This window comes from Lontra canadensis, unplaced genomic scaffold, assembly GCF_010015895.1.
Source record: "Lontra canadensis isolate GAN:19392208 unplaced genomic scaffold, GSC_riverotter_1.0 scaffold26, whole genome shotgun sequence".
Classification (NCBI taxonomy): domain Eukaryota; kingdom Metazoa; phylum Chordata; class Mammalia; order Carnivora; family Mustelidae; genus Lontra; species Lontra canadensis.
In genome coordinates this window covers 21,820,128-21,841,853 of record NW_022631020.1, presented here as the reverse complement: position 1 = coordinate 21,841,853, position 21,726 = coordinate 21,820,128, and the positions used below count along the sequence as shown (strand labels likewise).

General features: G+C 37.4%; 1 protein-coding gene across 3 annotated transcripts in view; it reads right to left on the bottom strand.

The window, feature by feature from the left end:
• Positions 1–21,726, bottom strand: part of KLF12 (Kruppel like factor 12) — a 422,424-nt gene that overhangs the window by 113,890 nt on the left and 286,808 nt on the right. For all 3 annotated transcript variants that reach the window (XM_032864255.1, XM_032864256.1, XM_032864254.1), the window contains one exon: positions 14,863–15,409. In XM_032864255.1, coding sequence (XP_032720146.1) covers positions 14,863–15,409 — 547 coding nt within the window. The remainder of the gene's footprint in view (positions 1–14,862; positions 15,410–21,726) is intronic.

Here is a 21,726-nt window from a genome sequence, read left to right as displayed (position 1 = left end):
CCCTCCCAAGCACTGAGCTTTGTGCTCTTTCCTTTGTGACCTACCTCTGTGAGTCTACACTTATCTGTGTTATAGGACGCTTCTCAGGAAAGCTGCTTTGCCTCCTCCATTCACTCAACTATGAGCTTCCTCTGGGCATCATCTGTGCACAGTACAGAAGACGGCTGAATGATAAATGTGCACTGAATCAAATGCATAAGTAAATAGAAAAGAAAATACTGGGAAATTCCTGGATAAGGCAAAAAGTTAAAAAAATGAGGCTTAAAGTTTTTTTTAAATAAAAATATTTCAAATGTTATTACTGTTCAGTAAGAGTACTGGTGGTTCAAGGTTTTTTCCAGGGTTTTGATAAAAGAAAAAGAAAGCAAGAAAGAAAATAAACGGGTGCTACAATCATCCCATTTGTTTAAATATTAAATATGAAACCTTTCCCCCATTTAAATGGTATAATATAGGGAATAAGTTTATAATGAATCAACTAATTTCAGTCAGTTTATTAAGTATGACAATTTCTAGGTAGTATCCTTTTTAAAATGTGAATATATATGAACACATGTCTCTGTGCATGTTCATGTGTGTATTGATACATTCATGCATAAATAAGGCACGGTACCAAGCTCTTCTTTGAGCAAACTCTACCATGCCCAGATATGGCCACTGCATCTTGTACCTTACGAAAATGCAAGATCTCCCTAAACAAACCACCCACTGGCATATAGTAATAATATGGCTGATGCTCCTTACATCTCCTCTGGAATAAGATATGGTATGAGTAATCTTATCAAGTAGAATATGAGCCCATGATGGCTTGTGCTTGCTGTCTGTAAGGATAATTCTACTCTTGATGTTTGCCATAATTAGAAATACAGAGCCCAACACTGAAAAATAGCCATAAACCATCCAATGGCTTATTTAGACTTGTAAACTGAAAGAGCCGTAACCTTCCCTTTATATCAGATATGCAAGACTATACAGTTAAAACTGGTTTAAGTTATAGTTGAAAGGGGGGTTATTTTTCAGTGTGAGGGGCTTGTGATGATGATTACTATAAAAAATGATCACAAGTGGCCAAGGAAGGAAAGAAACAGGCCTGTCAGTAGTTATTTTACTTGCAAGGTGGATAATGAGATAATAAAACACATAACTGGAGGTTATACTACCTTGATTACTGTAGATTATACCAATGGGTACAACAATGCCATTAAGCAAGCAGTGCCTCACCAGCTAGCGCTCATTTGTAGGATGATGAATCGATTGATTCTATTTCATTACAGCCATGACTTAGAGAACGTGTTGGAAAATATCTGCTATCCCGTATCACGACGCCAATCAACTCTGGACAGCTTATAAGGTATTTTACTCTTTGAGAAATGTAAGAACATGAGAACTACAAAAACACAGAAAAGATACTATTTGAGACTCCGAAGAGAAACGAAAACTGGAAAATGTCCGATCTTACTATGAAGCTAGTCTCTGTAACCAAAGACACATTTTATGGAATTTATTTTCCAATTTTAAAGAAGGCATTTTGGAACATCTGCTATATAAGCTAGGATAATTCTAAAACTGTAACGTTATAATGATTATTAGCTATTGGCTAGTGCTCGCAATTTTATTGAACTCATTAATCTAAGAAAAATAAATATAATTATAACAGTGATAATAAATGCTGGCTGTGTTTTTACTTTGTGCTTTCCACTTGTGTTTTTCAGAAAATAACCACTACCCAAATGAGGCAAGATAGAACAGGCACGTCTGTGTTGTATATGTCTGTCCAACCAATTCTCGGCTCAAGAGAGCTCCAGGCAGAGACCAGATATGTCTAAAAATGACACAGATGTCGATCCCTGAAACTCAGTGAAGCACACTCTGACAAAATTTCCCTACACCTAGAAATGTTAACCTACAGCTCAAGGCTGTTTTTAATGCTGCAAGACACTGGAGAAATGGAAATACATAATACAGTACCATAAAGCCGATATTTAGCAACACAGAATTACTTCATGCAATTTACAGATAGACAGATACAGATATACAAATTTCATATATCACAAATTTTAAACCTTGACAATAAAATAAAATGATTTAAAAATACAATATATCTAATTCAAAAAAATGTGGAATTGGATCAACACTGACAAAATTTCAAAAAAAAAACCTGACAAATTTTTGACATAACTAAGGCACACCCCTTTAAACATCAAGTCCAAGTATGGCAAATGGCTTTAGAGTATTAAGAAATGTTGATTTTATTGAAGACTATCACTAAGAAGCTCTGTCCTTATAAGGAGTAGAGGAAGTAACATGGGTCTCAGTTTCCTTCTCTGTAAAAAAAAGGCCATAACACCCCCATGTCTGTTATCGTTAAGACTTGCAGATGATGTATGTAAAGCACAGAGAACATACAGGCATTCGATAAAGGTTAATTATTTGAATGATTTTTAATAAATATCTGTATGAGATTTATTACATACTTTCTTTGTTGCCTACTTCAAATAGACTGACCATAATTTAACCTTTCTTTCATTGCTAATGGTCATTATTTCAAAAGCAATTATTGTGCTGTAATAAAGTATTATCTCCAAGGACTAAAGAGCTGTGCAAGCTTATTTACTCTAATCCCAAAAGACCTTGCTATGATTTTTCGGGTCTTATTTTAATAATAATTTTGACACCTTCTTTGTTAGCTGTCACTTTTTGCTCTCAGCCTACTGACTAAAGGGAGTTTCCTAATTTGGGCAGGGGGGATAGCAGAGCTTTTGTAGCCTGGTAACACAAAATCAGTAGATCTGTTTTCTGACAGTAAGGAAACATACAGAAAGTGAAATGCTCCACAATTTTTGTGGCTACTGGGAAAACATAAAAATATCTAACGAGACAACATTCCAGGGGACCCAAGTTATAAAGTAAAAAATGGAGATCTACTCCTCTTGGCTCCTTTTCCTTTGCAGATCTCGTTCACTAGTTTCTCTCTACACACAGCTGGAAAATCATTTTCTGAAAGAATGTAAGAAGTTTATCTAAACTAAGAGTCAAAAGGCATTCTTTTTCAGGGCAAGGATCTCCGGTCCTCTCCTGTAAGTGATTCCTAGTATATATCATGCAAACAGTTTGTGTTTTACACTCTACGCAGTGAATGTGTGTGTGAGTGCGTTATAGCCTACAATTCAGTGAAAACCACACCATCTTTCATTCTTTATGTACTCTCCATCCTCAGCCCTCATTGTTCACTCTCTTCCTGGTCTGGAATGCTTCTACCTCCTCTGAGTAGCAAAATCTTATGCTTCTTTAACTTTCGACCTCAAATGCCACCTACTCTACCTTCATTATAACATATGACTTCCTCTAGAGTCTAATTCGTGTTCTCCGAGGATTTACAACCTCGGTCTCTAGAAGGGTTCCTCTGTTTTAAAGGGCCTTGTGTTTATAGAGGACTGATTTAAAACATCCACTCTTGACAAAGGCCACACCAGATGATGAGGGAGCCCTTGGATATAGCGCGGAAAGACAAAAATGCAATCACAAAATTGACAATTCCTTCTAAACACAGAAGATTTGAAACGACTCAGACAGAGCTCTTTTCAGATTTGTGCTTGGGTTTGCTTCATGTACCTTTAAGATTAGAGGTCTGTGGAAGGAAACCAAATCTTTATTTTATGGCTGCAACAAATAGGCCCACCATGGGAAATATGTCATTTATTCTTTCTCACAAAGAGACATTCACTGCATAGTGCAAATAAAAGTAGCATTTTCCCTCTACTTAAGGTTCGTTAGATGAAATTTATGTTTTTAAAATGCACTGCAAACACCAAAATCTGATTGTATCATTATCAGCTTTTAAATCAAAACAGCTTGCTATCTAGTAAGGACAGGAGAACTGGTCGATTTATTTCATAAAACTTTATGTACAAAGAGACAGTGTCTATGAACTTAATGGAGAGAATATAGAGTCTGGAGGGGTAATTTTTATTACAATTTATAGTGGGATTATCCATACTCCACAGTTTTCAGATTTTATTGAGATTTTATGGTACTATGATGCTGACGCAGTTAACTGGAGTAGGGTAGGAGGCATAATTGTTTCACCCTGACTAGGAAAGGAAATTGGTGTTACTGTTATATAAGAAGCCTATACCAGACTCTATTAATTGCCTGAATCCAATCAAAGTCATTATTTATCCTTGTTTCACAGGTAAAATATTTTACCTGAGGGTGAAAGGATAAATAAGGACTATAATTTTCACATGGCAATATCTTTTCATTAAGACCCTTTCAAAGTCATAAGAATACTTTTCACCCACAGGGGTTAAACTCCAGAGACGATACAATCTAAATCACAGCAAGGATCTGTAATGTACCACCAAATATCATTCTTCAATATTAAGTCCCATGAAATAAAACAGAAACAATGCACGCAAGAATGCCAGGGAATTACAGATGGCTCAATGACATCAAACAGTTAACAGCTCGAGGAATGGTTTTCATTCATTCTGCAGACACTTAGTATTCACTGTGTCCCAGACACTGATAAGGCAATAAAACAATGCATGATATAGATATTATAATTATATATTACATATTATATATTGAGCCAAATATATTGAGCCTATACACACACACACACACACACAGAAATAAAATTTCATATATTGCCTTTTAATGTAGTATTTCCCTTTGTAGGAAAAAAAGACATTTTTCCCCCAGGTCTTTTGCCAGAGAAAGAAAGGGTTTTCCAGGAAAAGGAAAGTCTATGGGTAAAAGTAGAAGAGTCATCATGAAAAGCAATGGAAACTGTATCTGGGACATGAGACATATTTGGCAGAATGGCAACAGACTGGGATGGAAGGAGCCAAACTGAGGATATGAGGAGCCTTGCTGGTTATCATTTTATGTTGTTTCATCTCCTTTACCATGTAAGAGAAAGATCCTTTTAAGGTTAGAGTTTAGGTCTATAGACCAACACTGCCACAGCATTCCTAAGCATCTCATATGAAACATTGTACCTGTACCAGACTACATTAATTTACTAATTTGTTCATATCTTCAACCCATAAATATTTATTGAGCATTAACCAATATCAGGCACGATGCTATGTGTTGGGGAAATAGTAGCTACTGAAGCTTGCAGGGATTTTGGGAGACCCCAATATATTTTAATCTTGGAGTAGAGATTTATAACAATGTATCCTACATATAGACATATGTTTATGTAAACATTTATAACACATACAACAGCTACACTTTTTGTCAACAGAGAAGCTTACTCTCCCACTGTCTTTCTTTCCCCCAGGAAACTGAGAAACCCATATATCATGAGATTGTCTTTCTAATGCTACCCTGTTTCTACTGAACCTCCTTCTCGTAAGCCCCCAGCTAACTAAGGAGGTAGTTCTTCTGATGAATTCTCCAAGTTATTCCAGTTTCACCCAAATTCTCCTATTTTCTGAGTTCTTGCTGTGTGGAGAATACGTCTCCATTTATCTTTTATTTTTTTTCAATGACATTTAGCAACACTAGTTAGCTAGCCCACAAGTTGGCATATATGTTTATATATGTTTCTATTTATCCAACAAACATAAACCATGGTTTAAAAAAAAAAACAAACAAGAACAGATACACAGAAAGTAATGTTTTCTTTCTGCTAAACACAAGTAACATACAAATATACAGGATGGAAAGTGGGACAAATGAGTAGGAGTTATACATTTGTGTGTGTGTGTGTGGTCCAAATTAAATATAGTCTTTTCTAAATATATATATATATATATATATATATATATATATAATATATTAGAGCTCTAAAAATGAAGCAGGTAAGTTATATTTCAAATTTAGGTTCAAGTAAAAAGGGCATATTCCCTGTACTCCCTTACAACCCTAAACTAGGGGGGAAAATCTGGAAGCCATGGGAGAAACTACCAACACTTGCATTGCTTTAAAATTCTACCACTAGATGGCAGTACAAAGACTGTCATTTTCAACACAAGTGGCTTAGTTCCATAGTACATTAGTTCTAAGATAGGAGATTTGGTGAGACACAGAAGAGAAAACGGAGTTGAGAGTCAAAAGTAGGTAGAATGGTGAGGGGTGGAGGGACATAGAGGAGGCCAAAAAGGAGAAGGAAGAACATAAGCAAATGGAAGGAAGGTGAAGAGTGAGAAGGCAGAGAAAAAAGGCGGGGCCAAGGCGGATCTTTGAGAGGGAGGCACAGGAAGGAGAAGGGAAGACTGAGGGGCTGAAGCAAGGGTGAGAACCCCAATGTAGCCTTTTTCAGGCTTTTTCTGGGCAGGAACAACAGCAAGAAATGCATATTTCAGCATGACTCAGTATAGACACTCTCTCTCTCTCTCTCTCTCTCCCAGTACCCCATTTGCATGTATGTCAATAAATAGGTTGCTGAACAAAAGTTTCACTATGTAATACTTATTTCGGTGATATACTTAAGTCAAAATTTTATTTAATTTCTTTCAAATTGCCCATTTTAAGTTACCAAATCGATTTTAAGATTCAACAGGAAAAAATCCCAGAGTATGAACAATATTGTTTCATTATACTGTAAACTAAAGCTACCTTTTAAGGGGAGTTTTTATTTTAAAAAATCTCCACAGCTGGGATCAGGGGATACTCTTGGCCATAGGATCAGTTCAATAAACATTTGTTGAATAAATGAATTAACAGAAGAAAAAAGATGGTGGAGCCACCGGGTCATGAAAAACACATGAACTGGCCAGTGATTGGGGCACCATTCCCTCCATGTAAAGGTGGCTGGGGGGAAAAAAAAAAAATCAAGTATATGATGGTGACTCTGTAAATTGATAGCTTTTCTTTTATTTCTCAGATAGACGACTATCAACTTGTTCTTTTCTAAAGAACACAAAGTAGAATACCAGTTAAAGAAATTCTCCACTAACAATGGAAAATAGGCAAAGGGAAAGAGCTGAGAAAATAGTTCAACAGTTCAATAGTTTGGAACAGAAAAAGAGTTAAGGGAATAAGAATAAATAGGGAACAGAAAGCGCAGCCAGAGAGTTGTAAATAATTAAGAGGCTAATTTAAAATAATGCTAGCGATGATTCTAAGACTGAGTTTCCCTCTTGGATCTTACAGTCTTCCTTCTTTCATTTGTTCCTATCGGTCTTAAGACTCATTGGATAAAATGCTCATTTGATATGAAAATGCTCATTTAATACAGAGATGCTAGATTTCCAAAGGTCTCTCACAATGTGTATATATATCCAAATATCATCAAAATAATTCTATAAATACCTGCAATGTATTAAGTAAAAATTTCCTTATAGCATAATAGCACCTGTACTATGTGAAATTTATATGTAAGCAAGAACTAAATTTGTATATTAATTGTTTACGATAATTTATATTTTTCAGGAAAGAAAAAGTTTGTTTTTAAAAAATAAAACCACAAAGGAAATGAAAGATATTATATTCCAAAAATACAACATGTAATGTTCAATGTATTAAGTATCACCTGAGAAAGTTCTCAGGTGTGGTGAAAAATGAATGTAGCAACTACATCAGAATATTTATTAGTAAAATATCACTTATAAGCATATATTTATTTATACATAAATTCAATCTTTTTTTTAACTATAGGAGGAACTTTTCCAACAAGTTAAACTGGTGTGGTGGCTAACAATTTACAACAGAATGAATACAGAGGCCATTTTGTTAAACTCTTGTTTTACTACTTTCTCTAATGAATAGATTTTCCTCATCTACATCTTCTCCTCCTTGAGTAATATCTACTTCTGAGTGAAGTATCATCTCTCTCTAAATGTGGAGTCCATCTACCGTCCTTATGTTCTTCTTTTTCTCTTCTTTTGTGCTTTGTATTTTTATTTAATATTTAACTGTGTGTATGGGGGAGTCCAATTAAACTCATTCTTTGACATTGTACAGTTTACAAGGAGCTTATCTAGAATTTTCTCTTTTCTGCTAATTCTCTGAGCACAATACAGATAACTTCTGTCTCCTCTCTGAGCCAGTTATTATCATCAAATCTTTGAACTAAACCAATTTATGCTAGATGAAGCAGAGAAATTAACAAATTGAAGGTATTGCAGATGAACAAGAACTCAAGAAGCCAGTTTTTTGGAGGAAACAATTCAACTTCTTGTACATGTCCAGAAGTGAAAAGACACCAATAAATTTCTTCTCCTTGTTGCAAATCAGGTAAATGCAAACAAGTGCCCCATGCATCTCTCCATAAAGTATTCTGAACTCTTATTTAAAACTCCATTTTTCATTAACCTTAGCTGACTGGCTTTCTCACTCTTTAACAAGTTCCTGCCTTTGCTTTATGATGATAGTACTGAAACACTCAAGTCCTAGCAAGTCTGTATTTCAGAAGTGTAAACCCAAAGTCAGCAACACTCCAGTCCCACTTCCCAAAAGGCAGCATTAAAAAAAATTTTTTTTAATGAAAGAACATAAGTAAATGGTTTATCAATAAAAACCAAATGGAGGCCTAAAATGTCAACTATATTTGGAAGTTCTCATAATTAAGCATAAGTCGAAGAATAAATTTACCAAAGGAAGCTGCAGTAGTTCAATGACTCCAAAAGTAAAGACAACCATACACATAAGCATAGGTCAGCTACCTGGGACTATCCTGTCATATGGACTGATGACACCAGCATTCCACTGAACGCTGAACTAAAGGAGGACAGGCATGTGTAAGGGAGACAGAGGAAGTGGGTCGGTGACAGAAGGAACATCACCTGAAATGAGGCATCCTTAACATCCACAAGTGAGAGAGCTGACAGCAGAAGACAATGGAGGAAGGGGGGAGCTTCTCGTGAGCAAAACCATAGCCACATTCCATGGTCAGGAGAAGCCAGAGCTAGAGCCCTAGTCTCCAACCAGCACTGCGGCGATCACTGCAATGACCGTATTTCCTTTCACAAATAGAAATGGCACAGGACTAAAAATACACTTGTGGCTTCTTCCTGTTGGCTGCTGAGAAAAGTAACAGCCTGGAGGGAAGAAAATGGGGTGTGAGTATTTCAAATTTGCCCACGACCACATCCCTTTGAAACTCCTGAATGAGTGCTATGAAAATAAGGTATATTTTTGGAGGATTCTTCACTTCATCTAAATATAATTTTTAAAAAACCCACAACATTCTTAAAAAAGATGACCAAAGGAATTACATGCCCAAATGGGGCTGGTTTCTTAACAGCAGTATCAACATGCTCTCGTCAGATATCTTGGGGAAAAAAAGTACTTTCTACTCAAGGATCTAACAGCAGAATTGTTTTAAGTCTGGAATAATGCACTCAGAACCCATCGGGAGTTGTTTTTTCAAGTATGACACCATTATAATAAAGAGTCTTAATGCAATAAACATGTTTTATACAATTCTGGTAGACCAGGCTGCTGGGGTTGCATTTTCATGGAAGAAAAAGTGGCTGTATAGGAACCTGGAGCTGAACACCGGCCCTCTAGGCAATCCATTTTACAACAGTCACAGGGACAGAAGAATGGGATGGTGGTTAAGGACGCCACCCTTGCTGCCCCTAGGCTTTTTCAGTTCTGATTATTCCAAAGCCACTGATCAGTCATGCTCTTGTTTGAGCCTCATTCCTGGGCATCAAGGTGCGATGGCCTGTTCTTTCAGCTACCTGGAGAAAGGACCAGCTCAGGTATGGGAGGGAGGAGATGAGTCCATTTTTTTTTTTTTTTTTCCCTAGCTCATCAGCTGGATGGTCACAGGCTGGCTATGGCATTGCTCTTTAAGTATTTTGAATTTCTAAAACATGACATTCATTATTACTCAGATATAAAAAATAGTTTTAAAGGACCAATGCAAAGTGTTTTGGGTTTATTTTGTTTTCAACTACTCTATCCCTTCCTCTAGGTGATGAATGAGAAATGTTTGATCTTACATTAATTCTGGTAGCACTTTTATAACTCTCAATGGACCCAATTTTATTGAACATTAATTTATTTGCTTTTCATTATCAACCCTGGATGATTATCTGCTGTTTTTGTATTTCCTTTAACTTTCCATCGTATCTCTTTTTTTTCCCTAAAACCTTTGTCAATCTAATAAGTTGACTTTAGAATTCCAATAAATTACTGAGAGATGTAGGTTACTTCCACAGTATCATATAAGCAACGAACGTGCAATTAAAGACTTTGCTTCTACAGCTCTTTCTTCTCTAGAATTACCCATTTTCAGCTCTCTATTGGATTATTCTTGATACCATACAAATGGGTTATAATATCTCCCTCTTTTTAAATCCTTCCCTTGAGAGCCTAAAACGCTCTCCCGCCATCCATTTCTCTGTACGACTCTTTCCTGCAGAGTTATTCCGAAGAGCTTCCTAGACTTCCTCTCCTCACCTCCCAGCTGAACGCAAACTCACTTCAGTCAGTCCTTTGTCCCCATGACTCCACTGACACACTGTCACCGTCACCACATTCCCAATTCTCAGTTCTCATGAAGCAGTGATTCAGTGATTCTTGTGAAAGGAAGAATGTAAAAAGTAGTCATGTCACTTTCCTGCTCAAAGGTCCAGTTCAGTGACTTCCCACCATAGATAGGAAAAAAACAAACAATGTAACCAAATTCTTTGAGGCCGTACATGATCCGGTCCTACTCACCCCTCTGGTCTCATATCCCACTGCTCTGCCATCGCTCATTCCCCTCCGGTTCCACCAGCTGCCCTGTAGTTCTTCCTCACACCAACCACGCACCCTCCATGCCTCAGGGTCTTTGAACTTCCAGTTTTCTCTTTCTGTAAAGGTCTTCCCCAGGTATTATTATCATAACGTACATTTCAGGTAGGCCAGATTGTACCTAAAACTGCACTCCTGTCTTTTGACTTCCCGTTCCCTTACCATGGCTTATTTTTCATTATAGCTCTTAGACCATGTGCCATAAATTGCTTGCCTCTTACACTAGAAAGTAAGGTCATTACAGTAGACATTTGCTCATCTTGGAACCTCAATTCTCAGAATTTTACTTGGCATATAGTATGTCTACAGGAAGAAGGGAAGGAGGGAAATAAGGAAGGGAGGGAGGGAGATCCCAAAACTTGCTTTCATCCAGGCAATTACAAACCATGAACAACTTTGCTTGTGATCTGTTATAACTCCTACGCTTTTCTGCTACTAAGTATCTGTAAAAACTAATGAAAATATCTCCTGGGAAACCTACCAAAAACTTCCCCAGGCTGGACTAAAACTCCTTTATGAGGTCAAATAATCCCTTTAGGGTCTTGTTTATAAATAATGTGTCTCAGGTGACATAGCAACAAAACTCGGGCCAGATCAGTCCATTGGCTGTTCCCTCTACATAGAGAGCTCCCATTTCTTAGCACAACCATTTTGGGGGCTAACTGCCACTTTGTCCTTTTGGTATCAAGAGGGAAAATGTCTTCCTTAGGAGACCTTCTCTGACATCCTCCCTCTTGTAGCTCTAGCCCAAGTTGTGTTTGTCCAGAGTATCATGCTGTTTTCTTCAGATCACATATCACGTTCAAGGCCGAACTGAGATATGTCAGTGCACAGACCTAGTTTGTCATTCCTTTAGACCAATATTCTTCAAATACTTGAATGGGCTGAGTTTCTATCCTCACTGGAAAGTTTTCTCACTTCCTTCTGTCGTTAGTCAAGCATACTCACGTGGACATTTCACCCTACCTCATCCCCAAACCCTAACCACCTCCCCTGAGCATCACAGTGGAAACATTTCTAACCATATATAATACCCACTGTGAAAATACTTTCATCAAATACAACTTTCTCCATCTGCAATTATAATTAAACTCTCTCTCCTGGGCAAAAATCCATGCGTAGTCTATGTTCTAATCCAACTGAAGCACAGAATGTCCACAATTATCAGTTAATTATATGATTTTTTGTTTGTTTGTTTAATGTCGATACTTCCCAGTAGACTATGAGCACCCTGAGATAGAAACAGCATCTGTTTTGTTCAACACTGTATCCTTGGACCAATAAAATACTCACTACATGACAGATGCTCAATAAATACTTCAATGGACAAATGACTCAATTCACATGATACGTCATCTTAAAACATGGATGGGTGCGTTCACAGGTCTTTGTGTACATGACAGATAAGGTAAACGATTTATCTACCAGAGACCAGATGTGTTATAACAACTTTAAAAATAATTAGCCAGTATATTCATCTGCATTTATATGGGTTAGTTTTATAATTTTATTGTTAGCATTTTGAAAATCCAACTCCCCTATCATATTTTCTTTTGCTTATCCATATCAGATATACAAGTCCAACATGGGAATGGAATAGGGGCTCCCTTTATCACTTAGCCATTTCATTGTTGGCCCAGTGCCCAGCTGCACATGTGCAAAATAAAGACTTGAAGAATTACTGAAATGCCCTTTCTTTTATTCATTCTGTGAGGTAGGCAGGCCTCCTCCACTAGACACTTTTACCATCATCTAAGTAATCAGTTAAACAATTTAAAAAACCTTATAAAATGCTATAGCAATATTTGTATAATAGGGTGATTATAAAAACATAATACAAACTAATAAAAATAGAAAATATGGGATGTTTCCAGATAATTTCTCATAGTAAACTCTCATCCCTTAGAACTTGTAGTAACAATTTTGAGAAGCATTTCTGTACTAACTTCTTGGGAGCAGTTTTTCATTTGTAAATTCAGTATGTTTTTTTCCTTCCAACTTTGTTTTTATACGACAGAGAAAAAATTTCTGAACATTACTGCTTCAAGTACCTTGGGAAGGAGATAAAAAATAATTACAAACATTTTATTGATAGTTGATTAACCCAGAAATTAAGCTCTTACTTAATCTCCTCAATAATCTTCAAGGATAGATCATGTTATTATCCCCATTTAATCTTTGAATAACACTTCCCAGTCCAAAACTGTAAGTGAAGGGACTAAGTCTAACTCAGATTCCTGATTCTGACTCTCATGCTCCTAATGTCCATATCACAGTCCAGGGGATTTATGATTATATCAATTTTTATTCTGGGCAAGAGAAAACTGCTGAATAAAAAACATGGCATGAAACTAACAAATACACTTGAGAGCAAATTATAGCACGAGTCATAACAAAGTTCTTCGGCAGAGACATAGTTTCCAGAAAATTAAATTTTGGCAATATACTTTCAGTATCAATCCCCTTAAAAAAAAATAACTTCTCCCTTAGAAGGATAATGTCAAATAAAAGATATATCTCTTTTGTTGCCTTCATTAGTATGTCAAAATTGTAAAAAAAAAAAAAAAAAAAAGTCCTGAACAACATTAAAATCTTCATCAATCATCTTCACAATTAAAGCAGTATCTCCCTTGAGGGGAATGGTACAGGACTGGATTCTGTGGTATACACATATACACATAAAGTAATGCAATATGCAAGCTTCCACTTTTGCTTTTTGTTGATTCCTAATTCTTAAAAAAATTGTGAACACATCTTTAAATTATGAAAGATAAATACCTAACCTAATAAAATCACATGAAGTGGCCTTCAGTTATGCTATTATTCAAATCGGTTAGCTCCTTTTGATCAGAAGTGTTAGTAACATCAGAGAGGATTCAACTAAAGGAAAATCGAAGTGAAGACTACTTCATACCTCCTTTTCATCTACTTGGTCACTCAGATGGTGGTGGGACTAGTTCAGGGCCTTTGCCCGAAAGAGCACAAAAGACAGGGGTCTCCACATTAAGCACAGAACGCTACAGCCCAAGTCTGCACACTAAAACCTCTTAGTGTTTTAAATCAGGTGATATTTTTCACTTGGTAATACTAAGAAGGTACAATTCATTTCGTGAGCTATGAAGAAACTCAATGCAGGTAAGACAATAACTTGCCAAAGACAGATGCAGTTTTGTAGAGTCTGTTTGCAAAAATCTCTCTAACTTCACAATCAACTATTGTTTCTAGGCACTGAATCCTACCTTATAGGATTATAAAAATCCAGGCTTACTAGCATTTTATGAGAAGGCAATGTATTTATGTATTCATCAATCATATTTTAATGATGGGTCTCAGTAGTAATACAATATCAATGCAAAAGGAATACAACATATCTTAAACCCTCATCATTTCTAGGCCCTGAAGACAATACACATGCCTACATGTTTAGTTTTAGAGGGAACGAGTCAATGATTACGGGCATTTTCCATTTCCACAGAAAGATGGCTTATATTGTAGATTCATGATAAAGGAAAACCAAATCGACAGCATGATGCTACTTTAATTCCTTCTAGTAAAAACTGAAAAAAAAATAAGAGCTTAGAAGTAGGAAAGCAACTTCATGATCAACTGCATAACTGCCATATACAAAATTAGGCAACCAGGTATTATTAAATAGAGTTATGTAGCAAAGCATTTCCTGCCTTCTAAATCCTGGAAGGGAATTTTAATACTGCATTTTGAAATACTGCATCATACCGAGTCATACCGGTATTTAAAATGACAGTAACTTCCACTAAGATAAGACCTCAAGCTACATGAGACTTTTGTAGTCAAACACCTCACTTTAGAATTATTTTACTGGCGACTCAACTTACAGGCAGTTATGCTAAATACAGATTATCCTTTCCATTTGAGCCTTTGAAGGCAAACATCATTTTGCAAAGGAAGACATTTGAATTCCAACACTAAATGACTCGATACGTAAAAATATAGACTGAAGAACACGGAAGCAAATACCAATGCCAACACGCGGTTGACCGTGCTCATTTGCTCACATCTGCGTGGTGCACAGAACCTCTTTGGATGTGGTGTGTTGCACAGGATTCAGGGGCAGCTCACTCAATAAAGGCACAGTTACCCCTCACGCTGAAAGAAATCAAGGCTTCCATTGGGTCCCCTTACCTTTGCCATGGCTTCTCCCATCCTCCAAAAGCGGCACTACGATAGTGTTGTTCACATTTCCAGGTGACCGCACAGCTGTGTAGACAACAGGCACCGACTGTACCACCACGGGGATGCGGTGAACGTGACTCAGTTTGTTAGACTGTAAATTCATGGGACTTGAAGGCGGGACAGGATGAATGATGTGCAGAAACTGCTGGCCGCCCACCCCCGACGCGGAGGCTACGAGGGGCCCTGGAGTTAATACTGTTGACGAAGATGATGCTGAAGATACTGATGTGATAACGGTCGGGGAGGAGGCTGGACGACTAGAAGACGATGAAGAGGTTGAAGTTGAAGAAGGTGAGGAGGCGGACGCTGTCATGGAAACCGGAGAGGATGACACGGCGGTGGGGGATGTCCTGGCTTTGTTGATTGACAAGTCCACTGGCTCAGTTTGTGTCTGGAAGTGATCTACAGATAACGAGTCCTCCGCAGGCTCCCCTTTCACATTATTTAGCAACAGGGGAACAGCTTCCATATCGGGGTAGTTGTGGACGTTTGGAGACTGTGGGGAGAAAAAGGGGACACATACGGATCCTTGTTAATCACATACCGAAGAGATGGCAAGATTTATGACTGGAGTGCTTATTAATTTTTCCCTTATTGCTATGAGACACTACCCATTCCCCAAATATTTGAAGATCTACTCTGTGACAATCATCGTGATTAGAGTTGAGAGGACAAAAGTACAAAACAGCGTAAGACAAGGCCTCTCCTATAAGGACATTTTCATCCTATTGGGAGAGACAGACACAGTTGTTAATATCAGTGAAAGAAGTACTCCATGGAGGAGAAAAGAGGCCACAAGAACCCCAAAATGAACAGCAGTTGTACATAAGAGCTCTAAAAGACAAGGGCAGTATACAAAGCATTACCTACTTAAAACTATACAAATACAACCACTTACTTATTTAAAATAACAATTATTCTAATTAAAAGCATTCATGTTGTTGGCTTGACCCATTCTGCATTTGTGAGTCTCACTTTCCTCAGTTGTAAAGCGATGGGAATCTTGAGGAGAGACACTTAAACACCCCTTCCAACTCTGCAATTCTACAATTTCATGATTCTAACCCTTACTCAACACTATCATAATCTGGAGGCATAAAAGTACCTGGCAATAATTTTGGGGAAAATCACTATATTTCAACTTTCATATATGGTGCAAGAGCTCCCATATCATTCTCATGACAAGCACTGAAAAGGAGCACAATTGCTACATTATTAAATATAAATGTGTTCTACCAATTGGTTTATATTTTAACTCCTAGTGATAGCAACATTTTCTTCTCAAAATAATGTACATAACTACCACAACAAACATTTTAGGAAATAATTTTAGAAAAAACTTATTCTGAAAATTTTAAATTGTTTATGAATATTTTATTTAACTTAACATAAAGATAATTTTGTACGAGTTCAATTTTATATTTTTCAGTTTTAATGAGCAAATTTTAAATAATAATAATAATAAATCCAAGATTCTACCCAGACTAATGGACTCAACATTTTTATTACGAGATAAAAATATGATTTATCCTTATATTTATTCATTCATAAATTCAACAAGTATTCATTGAATGCCCACCTCCAAGGTCTAACAAAATGGCCTTACAATTTTATTGTCATGTGCCAGACTATCCTTACCATAGAAAATTAGACTGTGACAGATTATTTTGGTTATATCTAATTTGGCCAGGCTAACATAGGCACTGATGTTCTATTATACAAAGACCAAAAACTTTTTTTTCAGCTTCATTATGGCATCAGAACAACAATGTCTAAAATTATATTACATTGGTTCATTTCATTCTTTGTTTAATAAAAGATCTTAGTTTGCTATTCCCCCTAAAATTTGAGCATACACTTAAAGGAACAAAACATGTTTCTTAAAACCTTTCTTTATAGAATATAAATTATAGCTCCATTCAAAACATACAATAGACAGTAGTGCAAGGGAATTCTATTCAACAAGACAATAAGTCAACAATGGTACCAGATCAACTAAAAAGGGAAACGGGTTGATGTTTTATTGTTGGTTTTTTTTTCCTAAGCTAAGATGGTTACTTACACACAAAAAAGAAGAGAATTAGAAAATATAAAAATAAACCATCCAATCTACTGCATGAAATTCTCAGTGCCAAGATATCATTCTTTGTATTGAAACTGAGAAATAACTCTTTAAATCTTTTCAGACATTAAGAAACAAAACAAAACAAAAAACCCCCACAAATACCATAAACCAGGTTACTTCTAAAAAAGCTATTAGCATTATCTACTCTTCTAACTAGAACAGTATTTCAATTGATTCCCAGCATTATCATTTAATTTCTTTTTAGAACAATCTAAGGTATTTCTTACTAGTGTGTTATACCCACATAGAAATTCTTTGTTGAGGCTGCTTTTATAAAATATCCCAAGTGGTTTGTCATTAAAATTATAAAATATGTCATTAAATACAAGTTAAAAAACACTGTTTGACTTCAAATATAGGCTTGATTAGTTTCTCTCTTCCTACTGTATTAACTATATCCGGAATTCTAATTTCGGAAACAGAGATTTTTGTGTCTCGTTAGACAAAAGGTTTCTATGCAGATTTACAAACTGAGGGCTGAGGTGTAAGTCATCACTGTAGCAACATATCATAATATAAACAAAAGACTAACAGACTGTGACAATATAAGAGCTGAGAAAGATGGGGCTTATTTGTAGAGATAGCTTCTGAGACATCAAGTGTCACTGAGCTTTGCGAATGGCTTCGACTTTTCTAGATTATGAACAGGAGTTCACCTTTTGTATCTGCTTATTCCCTCCCTCAGAAACAAATTTATTCCTTAAACTGTTTTATAACAACAGAAGCAGAGTGTCCCTCTTATAATTCTGTTGCATATCCTAGGAAAGCCATGAAGGACCAAATATTAAGAGTCTCTAGGTATTTTCACGCATGTGAGAACTACTTAGCTTTTACATGAGCTTAAGCCAAAATATAGAAAATGGTCATGATAATTAGCAAGGATAAATCCAACACAAGGACCACACACGTTGTCTTTGGAACGCTGGCCACATTATGCATGAAGTTACAAGGACCACCGTCACAGAGGCATGTGTCGGATCCTTCTTCCCACGTAGCAGGTGAAATGCAGCCAGGATGTCCCCAAATGATGCCTCGTCAGTAGAAAGAGAACAAAGTCTTTATTGTACCATTCACCTGTTTACGGTATTGACATAATATTACATCCTCACAGCCCATATGTATCTCTCCTACTGAGAGGCGGCAGGTAAAGCCCCCCTGTAGCTTCGGGCCGCACATCCACAGGTGGGAAGCTAGCAATACCACTTCAAAATGGTTTCAAAACATCTGTGGCCCACTTCCGCTCCTTCTTTTAGGAAAGAGAAAAGACCTGAAAGACTAGATCCTGAAATCATCATTTGGAATTCACTTCCTGAAAGGTGAAGATTGAAATGCATCGGTTCTGAGGTGAATCCATATACACGCAGCAACGTGAGGTGATGGGAACGGAGCGCACAGCTAAGAGCAACAAGAGCTCTGGGAGACCGAGGAAAACATCAAATGAGAGGTATTTGGAGCAGCTAGAAATTAAATAAAAGGACTACAGGCATACATCAGACATACTGTGGGTTCAGCTCCAGACCGAGGCAATAAAGCAAATGCTGCCATAGAGCCTGTCAAGTGAATGTTTTGGCTTTCCAGTGCTTCGAAAAGTTATGTTTACACTACAGCTGTAGTCTCCCAAGTGCACAATACCATTATGTCTAACAAAACAATGTGCATATCTGAATTTAAAAATACTTTATTGCTAAAAAAAAAAAAAAATGCTAACCTTCACTTCTAATTCTGGTTCTCTTGCTATTTCCTCCTCATCTACAGTTACTTCCTCCACTTGAGTCCCTCAAAGTCATCCATGAGGGTTGGAATCAACTTCCTCCAAACGGTTGTGATTGTTGATATTTTGGCTTCTTCCCATGAATCACGAATGTGTGGGCAACTAGAATGGGGGAACCCTTCCAGAAGGTTTTCGATTTATTTAACCTGGATCCACCAGAGAAATCGCTGTCTACGGCAGGTGCAGCCTTGCAAAATGTATTTCTTAAATAATAAGATGTGAAAGTTGAAATGATTCCTTGATCCATGGGCTGCAGAACGGACGTCGTGTCAGCAGGGATACAATCAGCATTCATCTCTACACATCTCCCTCAGAGCTCTTTGGTGACTAGGTGCCCTGTCGATGAGCAGTCATCTTGTGAAAGCAATCTTTCTTCTGACCAGGAGGTCTCAAGAGGGGGCTTAAAAGCTTCAGGAGACCATGTTGTACACAGAGGGGCTGTCATCCAGCCTTCGTTGTTCCATTTACAGAGCACAGACACAGTAGTGTAGTAGAATTCCCAAGGGCCTTCGGATTTTCGGAATGGTCACTGAGCACAGGCTTCAACTTAAGAGTCGTCAGTTGCATTAGCTCCTCACTAAAGAGTCAGCCTGTCCTCTGAAGCCAGGCACTGACTTCTCCTCTCCAGCTATGAAAGCCCCAGATGGCATCTTCTTCCAACAGAAGGTTGTTTAGGTTGAAAATCGGTCGTTCATTGTAGCCACCTTCATGAATCATCCGAGCCCGAGGTACTGGAGAACTCGCTGCAGCTTCTCCGCGGCAACCACTGCTTCCCCTCTCACTTTTATGTTCTGGAGATGGCTTCTTTCTCTCCTTACACCTCATGAACCAATGTAGCTTCCAATTTTCGTCTGTAGCTTCCTTACCTCTTTCAGTTTTCATAGAATTCAAGAGTTAGGGCCTTGTTCTGGATTGAGCTTTGGCTGAAGGGATTGCTATGGCTGCTTTGATCTTCTATGCAGAGCGCTCAAACTTTCTCCCTATCGGCAATAAAGCTGTTTTCACTTTTCTACCTGTGCATTCACTGGCTCACACCTGCAGTTTCTTTCGAGAACTTTTCCTTTGCATTCATAAGTTAGCTAACTGTTTTGTGCAAGAAGCCTGGCTTTCAACCTGTCTCGGCTTTTGACAAGCCTCCTGCACTAAGCTTATGCGTTTCTAGCTCTGGATTGACGGTGAGAGATGTATGCCTGCTCCTTCCACTTGAAGACGCAGAGGAGACAATAGGGTTATTAACTAGCCCAATTCCAACATTTTTGTGTCTCGGGGAACAGAGAAACCAAGCAGAGGGAGAGAGATGGGGAACAGCTGTTGGTGGGGGGGTGTCAGAACACACACAACCCTTATCAAGGGTGCTGTCCTATATGGGTGCAGTTCACGGTGCCCCAAAACAATTACGATAGTAACACCAGAGATCACCGGTCTGAGATCACCATAATGAACTGAATAAAATGAAAAGTTTTCAATGTTGTGAAAATCACCAGAATGTGACACAGAGACACAAAGTGAGCAAATGCTCTTGGAGAAATGGCACCAACAGCCTTGCTTAGATGCAGGTTTGCCAAAAACTCTAATCAGTTTAAGAAAAAGCAAACAGGTGTGTGGGTGGCTCAGTGGGTTAAGCCTGTGCCTTTGGCTCAGGTCATGATCTCAGGGTCCTAGGATCGAGCCCCGAATTGGGCTCTCTGCTCAGCAGGGGGGCCTGCTTCCCCCTCTATCTCTGCCTGCCTCTCTGCCTACTTGTGATCTCTCTGTCAAAATAAATAAAATCTTTAAAAAAAAAAAAAAGAAAGAAAAGAAAAGAAAAAGAAAACAAACCAGTCTATCTGTGAAGCATGACAAAGCAAAGCTGATACAATGAGGAATGCCTGTACGGATACTTGAGAAAGTGAGAAAAGATATGGCATGTTACCGGGAAACACATAAGGGGTAGGAATGCCGAAAAGATTAGAAATAAAGAGAAGTGAGAAGTTTTAAGCACCACAGAGAAACTGCTGTTAAAAAACAAAGAAAGGATTCCACACTAAAATTCTACCCTTGATTACTAACCACTCAATTCTTGCTACAACACGGATGGACTATTCAATCTCAGGGTCAACTTAGTGCCCCTGTTGTTGTTTGTTTATATCAAAGCCACCAAGATTTTTGTCTGGGAGTGCTGACTTTAGCCGAATTTTGCTGTTGATGTCCTGGTGTGGAAATGATCAAACACTTAATATATTTGACATCATTAAAAGAAACAACACCCCTAAACACATGAGAATAATGAATTTCATGAAGTATCTCAACTGATTTATCATGAAAAGAACAAAATACTTCATGAAGAACATGCTATCATCAAACACGGTCTTGATTTTTCTTTTTTTTTTTTCTGTATTAGATATATCTAGAGTTCTAATTTTAGAAATAGTGACTACTTCCACCACAAATTTATCTCTCCTACCTATCCAGATTCCCACATAGGTTTACAAACCAAGGGCTGAGGTGTAATTCATCACTGTAGAAACACTTCATAATGTATATCATTACATACATATGATCTTTCCGAAGGATTACATATTATTCCTTGAAAGGGTAATGACAGAAATTTTTTAACAAAATGTCTTAACAAATTACTGCCTAAATATACACCAACTGCAATAAGATAAATGTAACAATACACTTAATAAAATATGTATGTGAAAATCTATAAAGATAAATACAAACAGGATTATATGGTCACATAGTCTTTTCTTCAAAACTCCAAAGCCAATTTTAATCATAATATCCACTCAATAAAATATTATACATAATATTCTAGTGAACATATTCCTTTCAGTGATCTGGGGATTACACGTGAGCTTTCCTAACAAGATAAACTTTTTCCTGAACAAATATTTTAAAAGGTAACTTAAGCTTTAGGCGTTCTGTTGAGTGA